Source organism: Tamandua tetradactyla, chromosome 17 (assembly GCF_023851605.1).
Source record: "Tamandua tetradactyla isolate mTamTet1 chromosome 17, mTamTet1.pri, whole genome shotgun sequence".
Classification (NCBI taxonomy): domain Eukaryota; kingdom Metazoa; phylum Chordata; class Mammalia; order Pilosa; family Myrmecophagidae; genus Tamandua; species Tamandua tetradactyla.
Genome location: NC_135343.1, coordinates 59,517,070 through 59,533,122, shown reverse-complemented (window position 1 = coordinate 59,533,122; position 16,053 = coordinate 59,517,070). Strand labels below are relative to the sequence as shown.

The 16,053-nt window shown below is 50.1% G+C and overlaps 1 protein-coding gene and 1 long non-coding RNA gene across 3 annotated transcripts in view; one reads left to right on the top strand and one right to left on the bottom strand.

Annotated features, from left to right (window-relative positions):
• TCF7L1 (transcription factor 7 like 1) overlaps positions 1-16,053 on the bottom strand; it is a 153,629-nt gene that overhangs the window by 31,688 nt on the left and 105,888 nt on the right. Inside the window, exon 1 of one of the 2 annotated variants that reach the window (XM_077134764.1) lies at positions 11,232-13,401. The exons of the other annotated variant lie outside the window; for it this stretch is intronic. Coding sequence (XP_076990879.1) covers positions 11,232-11,414 — 183 coding nt within the window. The 5' untranslated portion in view covers positions 11,415-13,401. Of the gene's footprint in view, positions 1-11,231; positions 13,402-16,053 lie in introns of those variants that run through there. 2 annotated transcript variants of the gene reach the window in all.
• Positions 2,338-15,580, top strand: LOC143661270 (uncharacterized). The gene is made up of 3 exons (XR_013164482.1): positions 2,338-2,396; positions 12,164-12,218; positions 15,561-15,580. It is a non-coding gene; the product is annotated as an uncharacterized LOC143661270 (long non-coding RNA).

Below are 16,053 nucleotides of genomic sequence, written 5' to 3'. Positions count from 1 at the left end.
TGCACGGACACGGAGCTGGTTCCCAGCCCTGTGCTGCCACGAGTATCCTTGAACGCTCATCATTTTGCTCCTGGCTGAATACAACTGTAGGATACATCTATTTCCAGCTCTGAGGGGAATTGTTGGATCAAGGGCAGGGACCTCTAAGTCTTGAAAAGTGTTACCGAATTCCTCACTGTCTACTCTGCTACCAGCAATGCAAATATTTGTTATTATTTCCCCCAAACCCTTCCCCACTCTGGGTTCAACGTTTTGAGCTTTGCCAAATGGAAAGGGGGGCAATGGTAACGCCTCTCAACTGGCATTTCTCTTGTTGTAAGTGAGGCTGGGAGGTATCTGCATGAGTAGTGCAGTGCAGGACAGAGAAAAGCTGGGTGTGGCAAAGAGGGAGTGGGCTTCCAACCTGTTGGGGGTGGGGAGCAGGGGCGGATGGAGCAGAGGCAGATGCGGGTGAAGGAAAGCCTGGGAAGCTTGTAGCTGAGCAGGGAAGCTGGAGCCACACTGGCTTGTTCTCCCTTGTTCCCTTCCCAGATGTCTACACAAGCTGCTTCCACATTCTCACCGCCTTCCCATTTATTCCTCACACTCAACACTCTAGCTTTTGCTCCAGTCACTCCTCCACTGTCCTGTTTCTGTAAGGCCACTGAAGACCTTAGAGGAAAGTCAAGGCAGGTGGCCTTCTAACCGCCACATCCCGAGGGCACCTCTCGGGCAGCCAATCCTATCTGGCAGCTCTGGGAAACCCCTCACTGCCCTGGAGCCCTCTGCTCCCCTGCCTTAGCCCTGTGGTTTCAGGTTCTCCTCACTGATCCACATTTACCAACCAGAACAAATACCTAGAACAGACTGTTCGGTGGGGAAAGCCAGTTACAGAATATGAACGGACAGTCATTGGAATGTTACCACTGGGTTTTAGCTTGTCAGGCAATTTTTTTTACTTTTTTCTTGGCATTTTTTTCTTATTTGTTTGGAATGTCTAAATGGCCATGTATTGTATCTTAGCAACAATAAGCAAAGCTATTAAAAACAACACCCCCCAAACTAGTTACGTCCAATCCTCAAATCCGTGTCTTCAGTTGATCCAACTAGAAACCTCAGAATCTCCTTAAATATCTTTAGCTGCTTCCCCACCTCTGGTTGGTCATTGAGGTCTGTGGATTCCTGATTTTTTTTTCAAATTCATGCTCTCCCTATTTTGTGGCTGGCCCACTACAGCGGCCCTGCCTGCCTCTGCTCTCCTGCCCAGCTCAGTGTGTGACCTTGGGGAGGTGGGGGTCACAGTCCAGGTGGAAGGGAGTGGCAGACCACTCTGCCTCCCACTGATAAAACATCCCTGTAAAGGATGGGGGGTGGTGGTGCACGGAGAGTAAAGGTCCCAAATCCTCTCTCCACTGCATCACCCCTCTTCACTTGCCCCCGGAAATACCTAAACCTTGAGAACGGTGCTATTTAAATTAGCAGGCGGCGGTGCCTCTTACCCACTGATGACAATGCAGTGACTGCGCCATCCGGGTCACTCTGTACACATCTGCTGAGACTCTCTTATGTAGAAGGGAGCTCTTTCCATGTGAGACTCACCACATGGGGGGTAAAAGTGGTTAAGTAACTAGAATGTAAGTGAGTGAGTGACAGGCTCAAAGAAGAAAGGGGGTCACAGTGGGTAGGACTGACCGTGGAAAGACTGGAGGGCTTCATACTGGAGGTGGCGTCTAAGCTGGGTCACGAGGTAAGAGACGCTCTGTAGCCATTTTACTATTTAAAGCAATTTATATTATCTCATTTGATCTCCGTGAACCCTGGATGTAGATAAAGCAGATACAATCATCCTCATGATAAGAATGGGAAACGGAGCCTGCTGGAAGTTCTTGGATTTACTGAACTAGCTGGTGTTTGAGTTGGTCCTGGAATACAGGGCTTTGAAAAGTTGTAGTATGACTTGAAGGGCACCAGGAAGGAGGGGCAGACAGCAGGCCTCACAGCACACTGAGGAACTAAGCTTCCTAAACAGAGGTGAAGGAGCCATAAAGAGTGTGACTGGACATCAAAATCAGTCATAATTTGCAGAAAGTCCATTGACCAAAAAGCAGGCCTGGGAATTCTGAAGTTTATGGATTTTCCCCTGTGGGAGGAGAAGCTGGAAAGCATCCCAGGTATTGAGGAGAAAGGAAGCAGGCACTGCGTACAATCAGCAGGGCACAGGAAGCACGCTTATCTTGAGCCAGTAAAATCCACAACACAAAAGAGCCAGGCAGCCGGGAGCTGCCTTCTAGGCTCTCTCCAGAACCTACCGCCCCCCACCCGCCAAGTGGCCGGCCAAAGTCAACATCTCCTGGTGCCCAGGAAATGGGAAACGTCTGAGGAGAGCTCCGAAAGGTGAGCAGTTCCAGGAGCTCCAGGTGAGAAAGGACTCTGGGATGGAGGGCCATCTCAGACACCCTGACCCAGGGACCTCACTCCTGAGAAAGGACCCTGCAGTCTAGGCCCCTTTACCTCCTTAGCATGTGTGCACGCCTGCAGGCTGCTCCCTTCAAAAGCCAGCAAAATGACCCTGCGTTCATGTCGAAGTGAGGGCGTAGGAAATAGTGATAGATGAGTGGGAGGGCTAAGAAATGTGCAGATACTGTGAGCTTACCATGTGGCAGAGACTTTCTACCCATTATCACAACATCCAAATGCGTTAAGCCTCCTCCGCCTCATTCCCAAGTCCCATCTCAATTCTGTTAAACAACATCTCCTATTTTACTTTGGCAGACATTGAAAATATACAGTACATGAAAACTCGGACTTCTTGGATACGGTTGCTTATAAAGCTACATTTTTTAAAAGGGAGGGCGGGAAGTGAGTCAATGCAAAGAAAAGTATTAAGTCAATAGTATAGCTGGTAGATGGCAGATTCTTTAAATAACTGGCATTTGAGGAATGTTGTAGAATCACGTGCTCATGGCTATCCAGGAACTTACAGCAAATTTGGGTAAGGGGAAACTTGCAAACTGGAGCAAGATGCTCTGCACATAAACTCCATGTTCAAGGGGTCCCAAGAACATGCCACTAATTTCTCTCCAAACTGCTTCTCACCCCAACCACCATTTTCCGAGCATCCCCAGGTGAAAACCTCAGACATTGCCCTGCTTTGCCTCCTGCTCACCCTTTGCTGTCTAGCCAGTCACTAAGTACATTTGGCTGCTTTTTTTTCCCCTTTCCACAACCCCAAACCTTGCAATGGCCTTTTAAATGTCTTCAGTTCAGTCTTGGACTTTGCTGCACCATGGGCTTTGCTGCTCACAGCTAGGCTCATGCCTCCTCCCGTATGTCCCCTGAGCTGCTGGGGTCAGGAACCAAGTCTTATTTGTCTCTTGGGGCCCCATCATTTGTGAAAAGTGCTTGATGACTACTGCAGTCTCTTTTTAGGGTCAACTGAATGAGAGGTGTACATGCTTCCCCCCCTTAAGTGTTTCTCCCCCACCAAATCAAGGAGGAAATGCATCCAAAGACAATTAGTGGCCATGCTCCTGGGGCTGTCCCTAGACCCCTAATTGAGCTGGCCTTGGGCAAAAGCAGCAATAACCTGGCTTTTTTGGGAAGGCTTTTTGTGGAAGATCAGCACACGGCTAATGGGTATCTGTCAGCCAAACAAGACTCTACTCACCTCAGATCCTATCTGCTCCCAATTATGGTTATATACATATATATATATATATTTTTTTTTTTTAACATTTGTTCCCCCTATTATTTATTTATTTTTAATTCATATGTTTTACTCATCTGTCGATAAGGTAGATAAAAGGAGCATCAGACACAAGGTTTTCACAATCACACAGTCACGTTGGGAAAGCTATATCATTATACAATCATCATCAAGAAACATGGCTACTGGAACACAGCTCTACATTTTCAGGCAGTTCCCTCCAGCCTCTCCATTACATCTTGGATAACAAGGTGATATCTACTAAATGCATAAGAATAACCTCCAGGATAACCTCTCGACTCTGGAATCTCTCAGCCATTGACACTTTGTCTCATTTCACTCTTCCCCCTTTTCGTCAAGAAGGTTTTCTCAATCCCTTGATGCTGGGTCTCAGCTCATTCTAGAGTTTTTCTCAGCCCCTTGATGCTGAATCTCAGCTCATTCTGGGATTTCTGTCCCAATTATGGTTATATTTGCCTCTATAATTTATAGAGTGATTATCCATCCTAGCACTCCTGTAGCCCTGGTTGTTTAGCTGAGCCCCACTACAAAATATAGCATTTCCGAAGTTCACATTGTTTGATATTAATAGCATTTCAGGTAAACAAGTAAGTCTGTGCAAAAGCCAAGGACAGAAAACCATCTGCATAGAGGGGTAAACGGATTTCCTTCAAGATAACACCTACTGATAACTTAGCATGTGCCAAGCAATCCACCCACCTACTTCCACGTGTTATTTCATTTACCGCCCCCCCCCCCCCCCCATAGCTGTAAAGTGTGCTAGTCATATGTCCATTCTACAGAAGAGGAGACTAAGGTTCAGGGAGGTTAAGAAACTTTCCCAAGCCCTGTCTCACCCAAGGCCCTCTTCTCAACTCTTCTATCACATTCCTGCTGGAAGAGAACAAACGTGCCACTCATCCCGCTCATCCTGGCATTTTTCAGACAGGGCGCTTGGGCTTGGGTGAGCCAGTTCACCAAGGTCACTTGGGGACCACCTGCAGAGCTGGACTCAGAACCATTCACATGTCCCATCCCTGGCTGCAGAGGAGCGAGGATGGCTCGGGTTATGTTTTACAACCACTAAATAAATTATGGGGGATGAAAAATGAACCCAAGCAAATCCACATTATGAATGGCAATCTGCATTAGTCAGATAGCATATCACAGAATAATAATTGTGTTACTCAAGATTTCATTATGGAGAAACCAGGACATTCTGTTTGCCCAGTAGCTCCACACACCTCCTGGAGGTGCCCTGTTGCCACCAGACAAGTGTGCCAGGCAAGGGCCTGTGGGAACACAGCTGTCATGTCGAAAACCCCATTAGGGAAAGACCTTAGAGATGCCTTCTGGGCTTGGCATTTACTAAAGTATTCAAAGAAAATATCTGGGCTCCACTTCCCATTTGTTTGCAGAATTTAAGATAAATTATAAGCTCAGCAATAAGTTAAATACCTTACCTCTGTCAAATTGGCAAAGGCTTTTTTTTTTTTTTTTTAAATCACGGGCATTTTCATATACCCTGTTGTGGGAAAATGCATTAATAAATCTTTCTTGTGCCATTTGGAGCTCTATGTCAGGTCTTCCAAGGGCTTACCACTTCTAGGAATGGATCCTAAGGAAATAATTTAGGATGTGAACAAAATACAGCTGCAAGAATGTTTATCGAAGCCTGTATATGGTAGCGGTAAGATATTAGATATCTCATGTTCTAATCACAACATTTGAATATGTAATTGGTGGATACTTACAGACAGGCTAAGTTGTTTACTGTATACTGTTAAGTGAAAAAGAATAGAGAACATATGTATAACTAAATATCTCTATTTGTGTATTGAAGAGATATCCTGAAGTATGCACAAAAAGATACGAGCTGAATTGCTCTCTGGAAGGCAAGATTATAGGTATTTTAAAATTTTCTTCTTTGGGCTAAACATATAATGCTTTTAAAATGCAAAAAACAAACATGTAATGGGACTCACTTTTAGATTAAACATTTAAAAATAGATAAAACCAATCAGGATAACAAATCATCAGTAAGAAGTCCATATTAAAATTCTGAGCCTCTCACTTCTAAAGGCTGTTTCCCTCGAAAACAGGGAAATTGGCTCCTGACAATTCCCATCGTCTCAGCCAGTGGGGACTCTCGCTCAGAATCCCCGGGCCGGCAGTGCGGTGTCCACCCTGTCCTCTGCAGCCAAGGCTGGGCCCATCCTGCAGGCCTGCACTTGGACTCTCCTTTCCCTCTCTGAACACAGAAGGTGCTCCCACGGGAGAAAGTTTGGCACTACTTGGACCAGAGGGTGGGAAGGGAGGGAGCATGGAGATAATCCAGTCATTGTTTCTGAATCCTCAATGGGCACTCCTGGCAGGGCTTTAAAAAGACTGAACCCCACCCCCCAATTAAGATGCAACTATTCTAGGGTGGGGTTTAACACCACCCCCACCCTCCACCCCCGCTTTAAAAGCTCCCCAGGTGACACTAATGCTCAGAGTCCCCTCCAATGCTCAGCTCACCCCACCCCCAGTTTACATGCAACTCTGTACACGTTGCTCTACCTACTGAAGGCTTCTCCTTCCAAGGAGACCTCCGTGACCTGTGGTCCTCTCTCTCTGACACTCTTCTCATTCATACAGCAAGCATCCACCTGTTAAACATTTTTTAGTGCTAACTACATGCCAGGCGCCATGGTCCTGTCCCAGCCTAAATCCCTGCCCAGCACATATATCTTCATGACAGAGGAACCATTCTATGGATAAGACCCAAAGTGGAAGTTTCCAGTGAACATGGAGAAACCCATAGGCTGAGAGCAGCCCCTGGGATTCTCATAAATTACCCAGCAGATCGGCGAGGAAACACCTGTGCCCTGCTTCCTGTTGGTGGTTGTGGGCAAATTTACCATCACGACCGATATCCCTTAGAAATTCCTAGTGGTGTTAGCACATTACATGCCTCATTCCTGGGTGGGAAGAGGGGCTGCCACGCATTCCCTGACCCCTCCAACCAAATCTAGAGCTCGGTCTTTATGGAATTTCAAGCATCAGGCTAGGCTAGCTGGGCTGGATGGTACATTTCAGAGCTATAGAAGCCCTGAAAATATTTCTCACATCTCAAGTCATTTTTCCCAAGGGACCTGGTAGCACATCAGCTCTAGGACGGAGCGCACATGAGGTGGTTACAGAACTTAACTTTCTACAAGCAGCTGTCTGGGGAGTGAGACTGTGGGATGTGATCAGCCCTTATTCACGCCCTGGGTCTGATGACCCGGAGGCTCCACGTGTCTGCTGCCACTTCCTTCCTGAGGCCCCAGTTTCCTTCCACGAACTCTGAGGGCAATCACTGAGCTAAGTGACATGTCCGTCTCCATGTGCCAGGATGTGCAGAGCCAGACCCGGTGGCCCATTTAAAAGCTTGTTTGTAACATCATCGGTCAATTTCTCCACTTGAACCCCCTTTACTAGTCCCTGCTCTATTTCTCAATGCCCCACACTATGTATCGATTCTTTGAGGTCAGGGGTAGGTACTTGCTCATAATCACTCAAATGCACGCTGTTGACTCAAAGTCATGGCTTAAATACGTCATTGAGTTGTTCCTCCTCAATTTTCTTTTTTTTTTTTGCCCAAAGAAAGAAATATGGACAGGGAAAATTAGGGCCTCTGTGCTGCTGCCGTCTCCTACTTACAAGCTTTTTCCAGAAGTCACCGTCATCCACTTTTCTCCTGCCATGCCTTCTGGTCCCTTGGTTCACTGCAATCTGGCTTCCATGCCATTGACAATGTTCCTGCAAAGGTCAACGCCAGCCTCCCAACTACCAAATACATTCTACCTCTTTCAGGTCTCATCCCAGAGAAGCCCCTCAGCTTCTGGGACACCCTTTTTGCTGGTTTTCCACTTATCCCCTCCAACCACTCCTTAGTTTCTTGACCTACTCCTTGTTTCAGTTTTCTAGGCTGCTTAAAGCAAATACTATGAGATGGTTCAGCTTGAAGAGGAATTTATTTGCTTACAGTTTTTGAGGCTGAGAAAATGTCCAAATCAAGTCATCATCAAGGTGATGCCTTCTTCCTGAAGACCAGCTACCAACAATCCTTGGCTCCTCTGCCACATGGCAAGACATGGCAGTCTGCTGGTCTCTCCCTTCTCTTCTGGGTTTTGTGTTGGCCCAGGTGGGACTCCTAGGGGACTTCGGTCCTCCTCAGGTGCGCCTGGAAGGTGTGTGGCCAGCACAGTGTGCATGTAGGATGCAGAGAGATTCCTCACACAACATGCTGGCCTCACAGTGGGCTCTGCTCTTTTTATAGAGCCACAGCTGCTGGCCTGGCCCCCATCTGTGGTGGGGATGTGGTGTCTGAAGTGGCAGCTGTGGCAAACACCTAGTGATCCTCTCCAGCTCCCTCAGCCCCTGAGCAGTGTCCCAAAATGCAAAGTGCAGGAGAAGGCATTCAAGGGTAGCACTAGGCCAATCTCAGGGACTCAGCCCACATCTAGCTCTGGAAGTGCTTTCAGAGTTCCCAAGAGACCCTGTGATTCATGGGCATCCTCCATCAATACAAAGCCTCCTTCTGCACAGTTTGTCCTCTTCCCTTTTTGGAAAAAAACTGCCTTGGAGACCTTGACCCAGGATCTTTAAAGAGTCCTCAGTGAAAGGGCTGAAATTCCTGGTATCTCCTCCCTGCACACGAAGTGAACTCTTTTCTCCAAGTAGGCACCAAGCAGACGCCCTCTTTCTCCCTTTACCCTACTTGGCTTGCCAGAGGTTCGAGGGACCCGAGGGATTTCCTCAGCAGAGGACATCCTGAGCCCACATCCTATTCTTTTTTAGCTCTAACAACATCTACTTCTATCTGCCCTAACTGCTTAGGCTCGCTTTAGTTTATAGCCAAAGCACACCTTCTTGCCCTCGCCACCTCTGTTAAGACTTGTGGGTGCGGGTGGACTCTCTACAACTCCCCACTTTGCAAAGTCCCCTTCAACACCACCTTGCCAGGGGTTGCCGAAGGCAGGCCCCTCAGAGGTTGACTTTGTAGGCCTGGAGTTCACCAGTTCCGTAATCATAAATCCACCGAGAAAGTCTTTGCTTTCAATGCCTGCATCGAGAGGGGCTGCGGGAGGCGGGGAACCCAGTCTTGGCCTTAGGTGCAATGCACCTAAGCAGAAGCCCAATGTCCTCGTATCTAGGCCTACAGACCTCATCATAGGCATCTTTTATGGTCGGCTTGATGGACTCACATGATTTTCCTAATATTATAGGAAGTAAAGTTTGTAGCTTTGGCTTTGAAATACACATACACAAATGCACTGGCAATTAACTCCGTAGTCGAAAATGATAATAATCCTCCAGTCTACACACAACTACCACCCAGTAACTATAAACCAGAGATACTAATTAGACACGGCAGAAAGTCATGGGGCCTGTCACAAGTAGATAAGGTACGTGAGGAGGAGCAAATGCTTGGTGATTATAATAAAACCCCCAAATCCCAGCAGAACTACTTCTGCATCCTAGAGTGGAGGGCTACCATTTTGGGGGGTTCTCTCCTGGCTGCACCTGTACTATCCAGTAGGGGCTGAGCTGAGTGGCTACTGGGCTTCCTGAATGCAAAGGGATTATCTTTTTTTATTTTTGTATCTATGGTCCAGTGCACAGCAAGAATACTGAAACTGTCTGTTCAATGACCACCAAAACCTCTTGCAAACAGGTCCTAACAAATGGCCAGGATGCCTCTGGGCCTCACACATGTGGTTTCTTTATAGGATATGTTGAAAACATCAATAGCTCTTCTTTTAAATTACGGCCGCCTCAGCTGAAAATGGGGCTGACAACGCTGTCGATTCCAAGGGCTGGCCCGAGGACTAAAACAAGGAAATTGTCTACAGCTCCTGTTTCCTCCTGGGCACGTGCGCGTTACTCGCCATTACAGCATTTCTCCTTTTTAAAAAAAAAAATTTTATTGAGATATCTTCACAGACATACAGCTCAGCCGAAGTATACAATCAAATAGCTCACAATATCATCACAAAGTTGTGTACTCATCACCAGGATCATTTTTAGAACATTTGCATCACTCCAGAAAATGAAATAAAAAGGCTCATCCATCCCATACCCCTTAACCTTCCCTCTTGTTGTCCAATAGAATTTCAATCTACCCAGTTTTCTCCCCCTGACCGTCCCCCCCATTACATAGTTATTTTTTGTCCCCATTTTTTTACTCATCTGTCCATACCCTGGATGAAAGGAGCATTAGACACAAGGTTTTCACAATCACACAGTCACATTGTAAAAGCTTTATGGTTATACGATCTTCTTCAAGAATCAAGGCTGCTGGGAAACACAGTTGAACAGTTTCGAGAACTTCCCTCCAGCCACGTCAATACACCACACACTAAAAAGGGGATATCTATATAACGTGTAAGAATAACCTCCAGGATAACCTCTCGACTCTGTTTGAATCAGCCACTGACACTTTATTTTGTCTCATTTCTCTCTTCCCCCTTTTGGTCAAGAAGTTTTCTCAAAAAATCCCTTGATGCCAGGTCCCCAGCTCATCCCAGAACCTACGGGTTATAACACCGTGGGCACAACAGCATTTGCCTCTGGGAATGAGGGTCAGCCAGCCAGGACTGTCTTACGGGAGGCTGTAGCTCCGGGGAACGCGGTTGGGAGTCCTGGAAATGGACAAGGACATAATCCCAAGGGGCCCCCGTTTTGGGTGCAGACCTTGAGGGGTGTGCAGATGGAGTTTTGTGGGGGCCTGGGGCACAGGGGCCACTTGGGTCCCTCCCAGGGTGTCCACTTGGGTCCAGAAAGTTCCAGGACAAGCAGGTGGGTCCATGGGGTACCGAGGCCCACCCCCGCCCAGCCCTGCCTCTCCTCATTCAACATCCCGGCATTCCGTGGCTCTGCACCAGCATTTCTTTGTCCATTGTTCAGAAAAATGAATCAAGCCATGACTTGAGGCTTGAATTCAACTAAAAAAAAACTGTGTGGCTCTAGGGTCTCCAAGTTTTTCCCAAAAGATTATTCTCCAAGGCAGAAAGAAAACAAAAAACGGCTAAATCTCAAAAATCTTCCGCCTCCATTATCCCACGGCTCTCTTTACCCCTTGAGACACAATTTTCAATAGTAAACCGGGCTGAAGTTTGAGGGCAAGGCCTGGAGAAGCTGTTTAATTCCTACCACCAAAGACAAACTCTCTTTCACAATTTCCCCTCAGGCCCGTCCTCTACTTTATAGGGACAAACCACTAAAAGGATAAATGAATGCAAAAAATTTGCCCCATAGCAGCAGAACGCTCAAGATTTTTCTACAGATACAAATTCTCAAGCCAACCTACACTAAAGATAATAAAAACGAGGGCCAGGTTTATTGGGCTTGTTAAAGACCGGCTGCCTGAGCTTTTCTAGGTGAGGCATCTCCTGACCTGAATGTGTTTACACGGAACGGGCCATTCCTGACACGGCAGTTTTACAAAGTCAATGACGGCCCACAGAATGCTAATTGGCCTGCCCAGAGCTCACCCTTTCATTCCGCAAATACTTACTGTGCATCTACCGTGCTCAAAAGCACCACGGGAGGTATCGCAGAGAACAGGGGACGCTGGCCAAGGGGCGGTGGGGAGGGGGAGATGGGATTTGTGTCCTGGGAGGTGGGGGTGAGCAGTGAGGGTGGGCTGGGGCTGGGCCCTCCAGAATGAGGAGTTCAAGCCACGTGCAGGTAGGTACATGGGGCACGGCTCTGCTGGAGAACCGATGGATTCATCAAGGGTCTAAAAGGAAAGCTCAAGGACACTGTTTTTCTAAGGTCAACGGCTGAGGAGAGGGCGTGGTACTAATGTGGCTTAGATTTCAGAGTTCAGCAAGCCTCACCCCCGGGGGAAGGAAGGTCCAGCCAGCCTCGGCAGGACCTGGGATGAGCCCACACACTCACCTATTTCAGGCTGTGACTCGAATTACCCAACAGTTCCATCTAGTTGGGCCGCCTACTTTGACAATGATTGGAAAAGGCGGGTTCAGATTTAAAATTCCCAGACTTCCTATTCAGTAGAGAAGGTGATGGCCCCCGCCTCTTGCTCCCCCATCCCAGGCTCTGTCCTGTACACCAGGGGAGGACCCCAGGCTCCCCAGTCCCCAGCAGAAGCCCAGGTGTCTCATGTCAGGCAAGCAAACAGCTCCCTGGGCCCCCTCAACCCAGGGGAGGGCCCGCCAGGGGTGCAGTTCTACTGAGGAGGGAGAAACCATGCAGGGCCCTGGACACAGGCTTAAGGACCACAGGGGGTGGGGAGCACCCAGGGGATCCACAGGGAAAACTGAGGCCGAAGGTGGCCAGAGCTGGGCTCTCAAAAGCGGGGGTCCAGCACAGGGCCCCCTCCTGCCCTGGTGTGGGAGGTACACTGCGCGTAGGGAAGGGGATGCTGCACACAGGTTTCCCTGTGTCCTGTGGCTTTGATGATGACAGAGGCTACTCTTTATCCAGGTCACAGATACGACGAGGTCAGCCTCCGTCCATCTAACCCTCGCACCCACCCTAGGTGAGCGGTATTGTTATTCCCATCTTGCATAGGAGGAAACTAAGATTGGAGAGATTTTAAAGTAATTTCTCCAAGACCACACAGCTAGGCAGGACAGCCAGAATTTGAATGTTCCACGGAACGGCCTAAAAATACTCTGAGGAAAATCATTTCCCGATCCTGAATCATGGAAAATCAGAGCTGGAAGCAAGCTTAAATTTCATTCTGTAGGATCCTGGTGGAGATTGGCAGAGCGGGAATCTGGGGTGCAGTCTGCTGGGCAGAAGAGCCCGACGATGGCAGAACCACGGCGGGCGGTGCAGGTGCGGACTCCCTGGGATGAAGCGGGGCCCTGAGGCTGGGCAGGCGGCTGGAAGGGGACCTCACTCCAAGTGGGGCCCTCGAGCACCGTCCTAAATCCTCTGATGCTTTCTCCAAATCCCGTGGTGAGCAGAGTGGCAGGCTGGGGAGGGGGACCCCAGCCATCTGGGGACTGTACTACTTCACCCGGTTTCCAATACTGGGGGTGCTGGGCCTGGCCAGGAACGGCCTTGCAGTCCCCAAGGAAGAAGGTTTTCCTTCTTTACTGCCTTTTTTTCATAAATTGATTTTTTTTAAAACTAAGGTAGAACACTTGTACAGGCCCATGCACAAGTCCTAAGTGTACAGCTCAGTTTATTTTTAATATTTAAATCCCATTTAACCTCCACCCAGACCAAGATATAAAACATTTAAAAACTGTAAAATGCAGAAGCGACACCTGAACACATACTCCTCGTGAAAACAATTAAGCACGATATTTATACATACACTGGTGCCTCTTTCAACCCCCACCCTAGCCTACCCCACCACAAGTCCCTGCGGTTATAATTTAGCGGGTGTCTGGCAGGAGGTGGGGGGCTTCCCCCCTCCATGTTCCCAGACTTGGAGCAGGCGGGGCAGGCGGGGCAGGCGAGCAGCCTGACCAAACAGGTTTGGGGTCTTTCTCCCAGCACATTCCTTCCTCCCAACAGAACTGGAACGTGCCTGGAGGGGACTCAGGGGCCCTACAAACTACCTCACAGTGCGGGCTGGGGCAGGTCTCCCCATCCGCTCCCCTCCGAGCAGCCAAACTGCACCCCCTCCGAGGTTTTGCAGCCGCAGACTGGGCAGGGGTTACCAGCGGCTGCGGGAGGGGACACCAGCCTTCCAGGCCAGGAACCGCCCCGACTGGTCGCATTCCGGCAGGATCAGCACGAGGCCCGGGCCTGCTCGGCGCCCACCCCTCCCCCTCCCCCAGGGTGAATGGGAATTTCAACTACTGCCCTCCTCCCCCTGGCCGGCCACACACACGACCACTCCTCCCTGCTGCTTGTAGGGTAACCTTCCATGGCCAGGCAGCCTCTCAGGGGTGCAGCTTAAAACTCACCCACCCAGCCAGAGGGCGTCCAGGAGGGATGCAGGCTGGTCGATCGCCACCGCACAGTAGCCTCCACCCCTGAGCCCAGGAGCACAGGAGCTCCTCTCCTAGACGTGGGACAGGAGCTGGGTGTGCTCCCTGCACTCGGGCTTGCTCGTCCTGGATGAACAGGGAGCATTCTGGCTTTGGGGTGACCCAGCCCAGCCTGAAAGGGAACCCCAGCCCCTAGGGCTGGGTTCGGGGAGCTGGGAAGGGGGAGGGCAGTGCTCAGGCAGGCCTGGCCAACCCAGCCCACTCACAGCACATGCAGCTCGTCCTCCTTCCTCCTAGGGGAGGCTGTGGGAGCATGGGACTGGCCCGGGCTCCCCGGGAAAGCTGCCCGTCCTCTCCATGTGAAGGACCCCTCACCCAAGCAAACTGGGGGCATTTTTTCCCATTCTAGCACCAACGTCTTACTCTCTGGCGTTCGGGCGCACAACAGGCGTCTGCGAGGGGATGGCAAGGGCACAGAGCAGGAGCACCAGGTGTGGCTTCTCACCCTGGGCTGCAGGAGGAAACCCTGGATACAGCATTTCAAAAATCCCCTCCAGGTTATTCTAAAGGCAGTCTGGTCCTAAGCCAGAGTTTCTCATTAAAATGCAGATTCTGGCTGGCAGGGGTGAGAGCTGAGATGCTAATCAGCTCCCAGGAGAGGCTGCTGGCCCTGGGGCCCCCCCCCGGCTTAGCCCATTCACCCGATGCGATGCGGGAACCTTCTCCAGGGCCCTCCATCACGTGGCTGGCTTCTTTTTCACCCTTTGGGACCTCTCCAGGCAGCTCAGCGGTCCTCATATTGAGACATCCTCTGTGACAGTCGAAGTCCCTCTCCTGTCCTGGGAGTTGCTGACCCTCATGAGGCAACCTCTGACCTCCGGCCCTAGGGCCAGGGAGGACATCTTTGCATCCACAGCGAGTGGGCGGGGCGGGAGACATGGGTGTCCACGGTGGGGGTGGGGTGGGGGGGTAAGGCTTTTGGGGGCAGTGGTAAAAAGGGAGCCCCTGGCAGAAGCAGATACCAGAGCCCCTGTCCTGGGGCAGTCAGCATTCTAGAAGGTAAGGAGAATTAAAAAGCAGCCACCTCTAGTGATGCTGTTTACACAGGCAAAACTCATTAGTGTGGGTCAGGAACGTGGACCCTTTCTTTACAGAGCACAAATTAATGACAAACAAGACTGCAAGGGAATATTTAAAGGCTATGAAACAGCACCCCCCCCCACCCCCCAGCCTGGCAGGAGGTGAAAGCTCCACTCTACAACGACACACAATTCCCGACAGGGTTCAGGTGCAATAAAGCTGTGTTCTCTTTAAAAAGGATTTATAATTCAGGTGACTGGCTGATACAGACCAACATTCGCTCCTAGCCTGAAGCTACAGTGTCCCTGGCAATGCCACCAGGATACCGTGATGGTAGGGTAGCAGCCCACGGTCTTTGCTGGAGAGGAAATACAAGTGTAGTTTATGGTTTGCAGTGGCAGCTAGTCTAGGAATGAGTAGCCCAAAGGAGATATGTGAGAGCAACCTCAAGTGCTGGTCCGGCTGCCCCATGCCCGCTGCGTGCTCTACCCTCCCACCCGCTGAGGCCAGAAAGCAGGGCCTGAGCTTCCAAGGATTCAGTTGCCCCAAACACCCCAGGGCTCCAGCTCAATCCGCTGCTACCACTTCTGGCTCCCTACACGGCCACTGATGGTCGTGGGCCTGGCAGGGCAGGCCTCGGACCCCAAAGGCGCCTCTTATTAAATCAGAGGTCGGAGCAGAGGTTTAACTGAGCTAATGCTTCACAAACAAGCAAGGCTCTGTACTAGAATAAGGAGGACGAGATGGTCTAAGGACCCTCCTTCTTTAGAGTACCAAAGCTCCTCCTCTGGTGACACCAACCTCTCTCTGCCTTGAGGTCAGTTGAGCTCCTCACCTTTCTGTCCTGGTAGATGGGCCTCGCTTGCCGAGCCTCCTGCAATGCTGCACCCAGAGCTTGCGACCAGTGGACAAGGTGGACACCTGCTGCGCCGATCACCAGCAGGGGCCGACCAGCACGGGACAAGGCGTGTGTGCTGTGTCCAGGGTGGGGGCACAGCAGCCACAGCACCTCCCCACCCACCGCCAGAAAATCCTGTGTCTGACGTCAGAATGACGGTAGCCTGGGAATGACATTTCCAACCTGGTGCCAAACTCTTCATGACAACGACCACCAACACCTAATTTTTAATCAAACGCTGAGCGACGTCTGCTACACAACTAGCAATCACATTCCTGCGTGGTGGGAGAGATATTCCACTGTTTCTGCAGAGCACGGCTTCCCGGCGTCTCCATTCAGCGAGACGAGGGCATTGCCCGACGCTCTTACTGCACCGTCTGTATGTCCTGCTCATTTTTACGGATGTGGGTATAAGATCAGCGGCCACATCCTTCCAGGTCGTGACA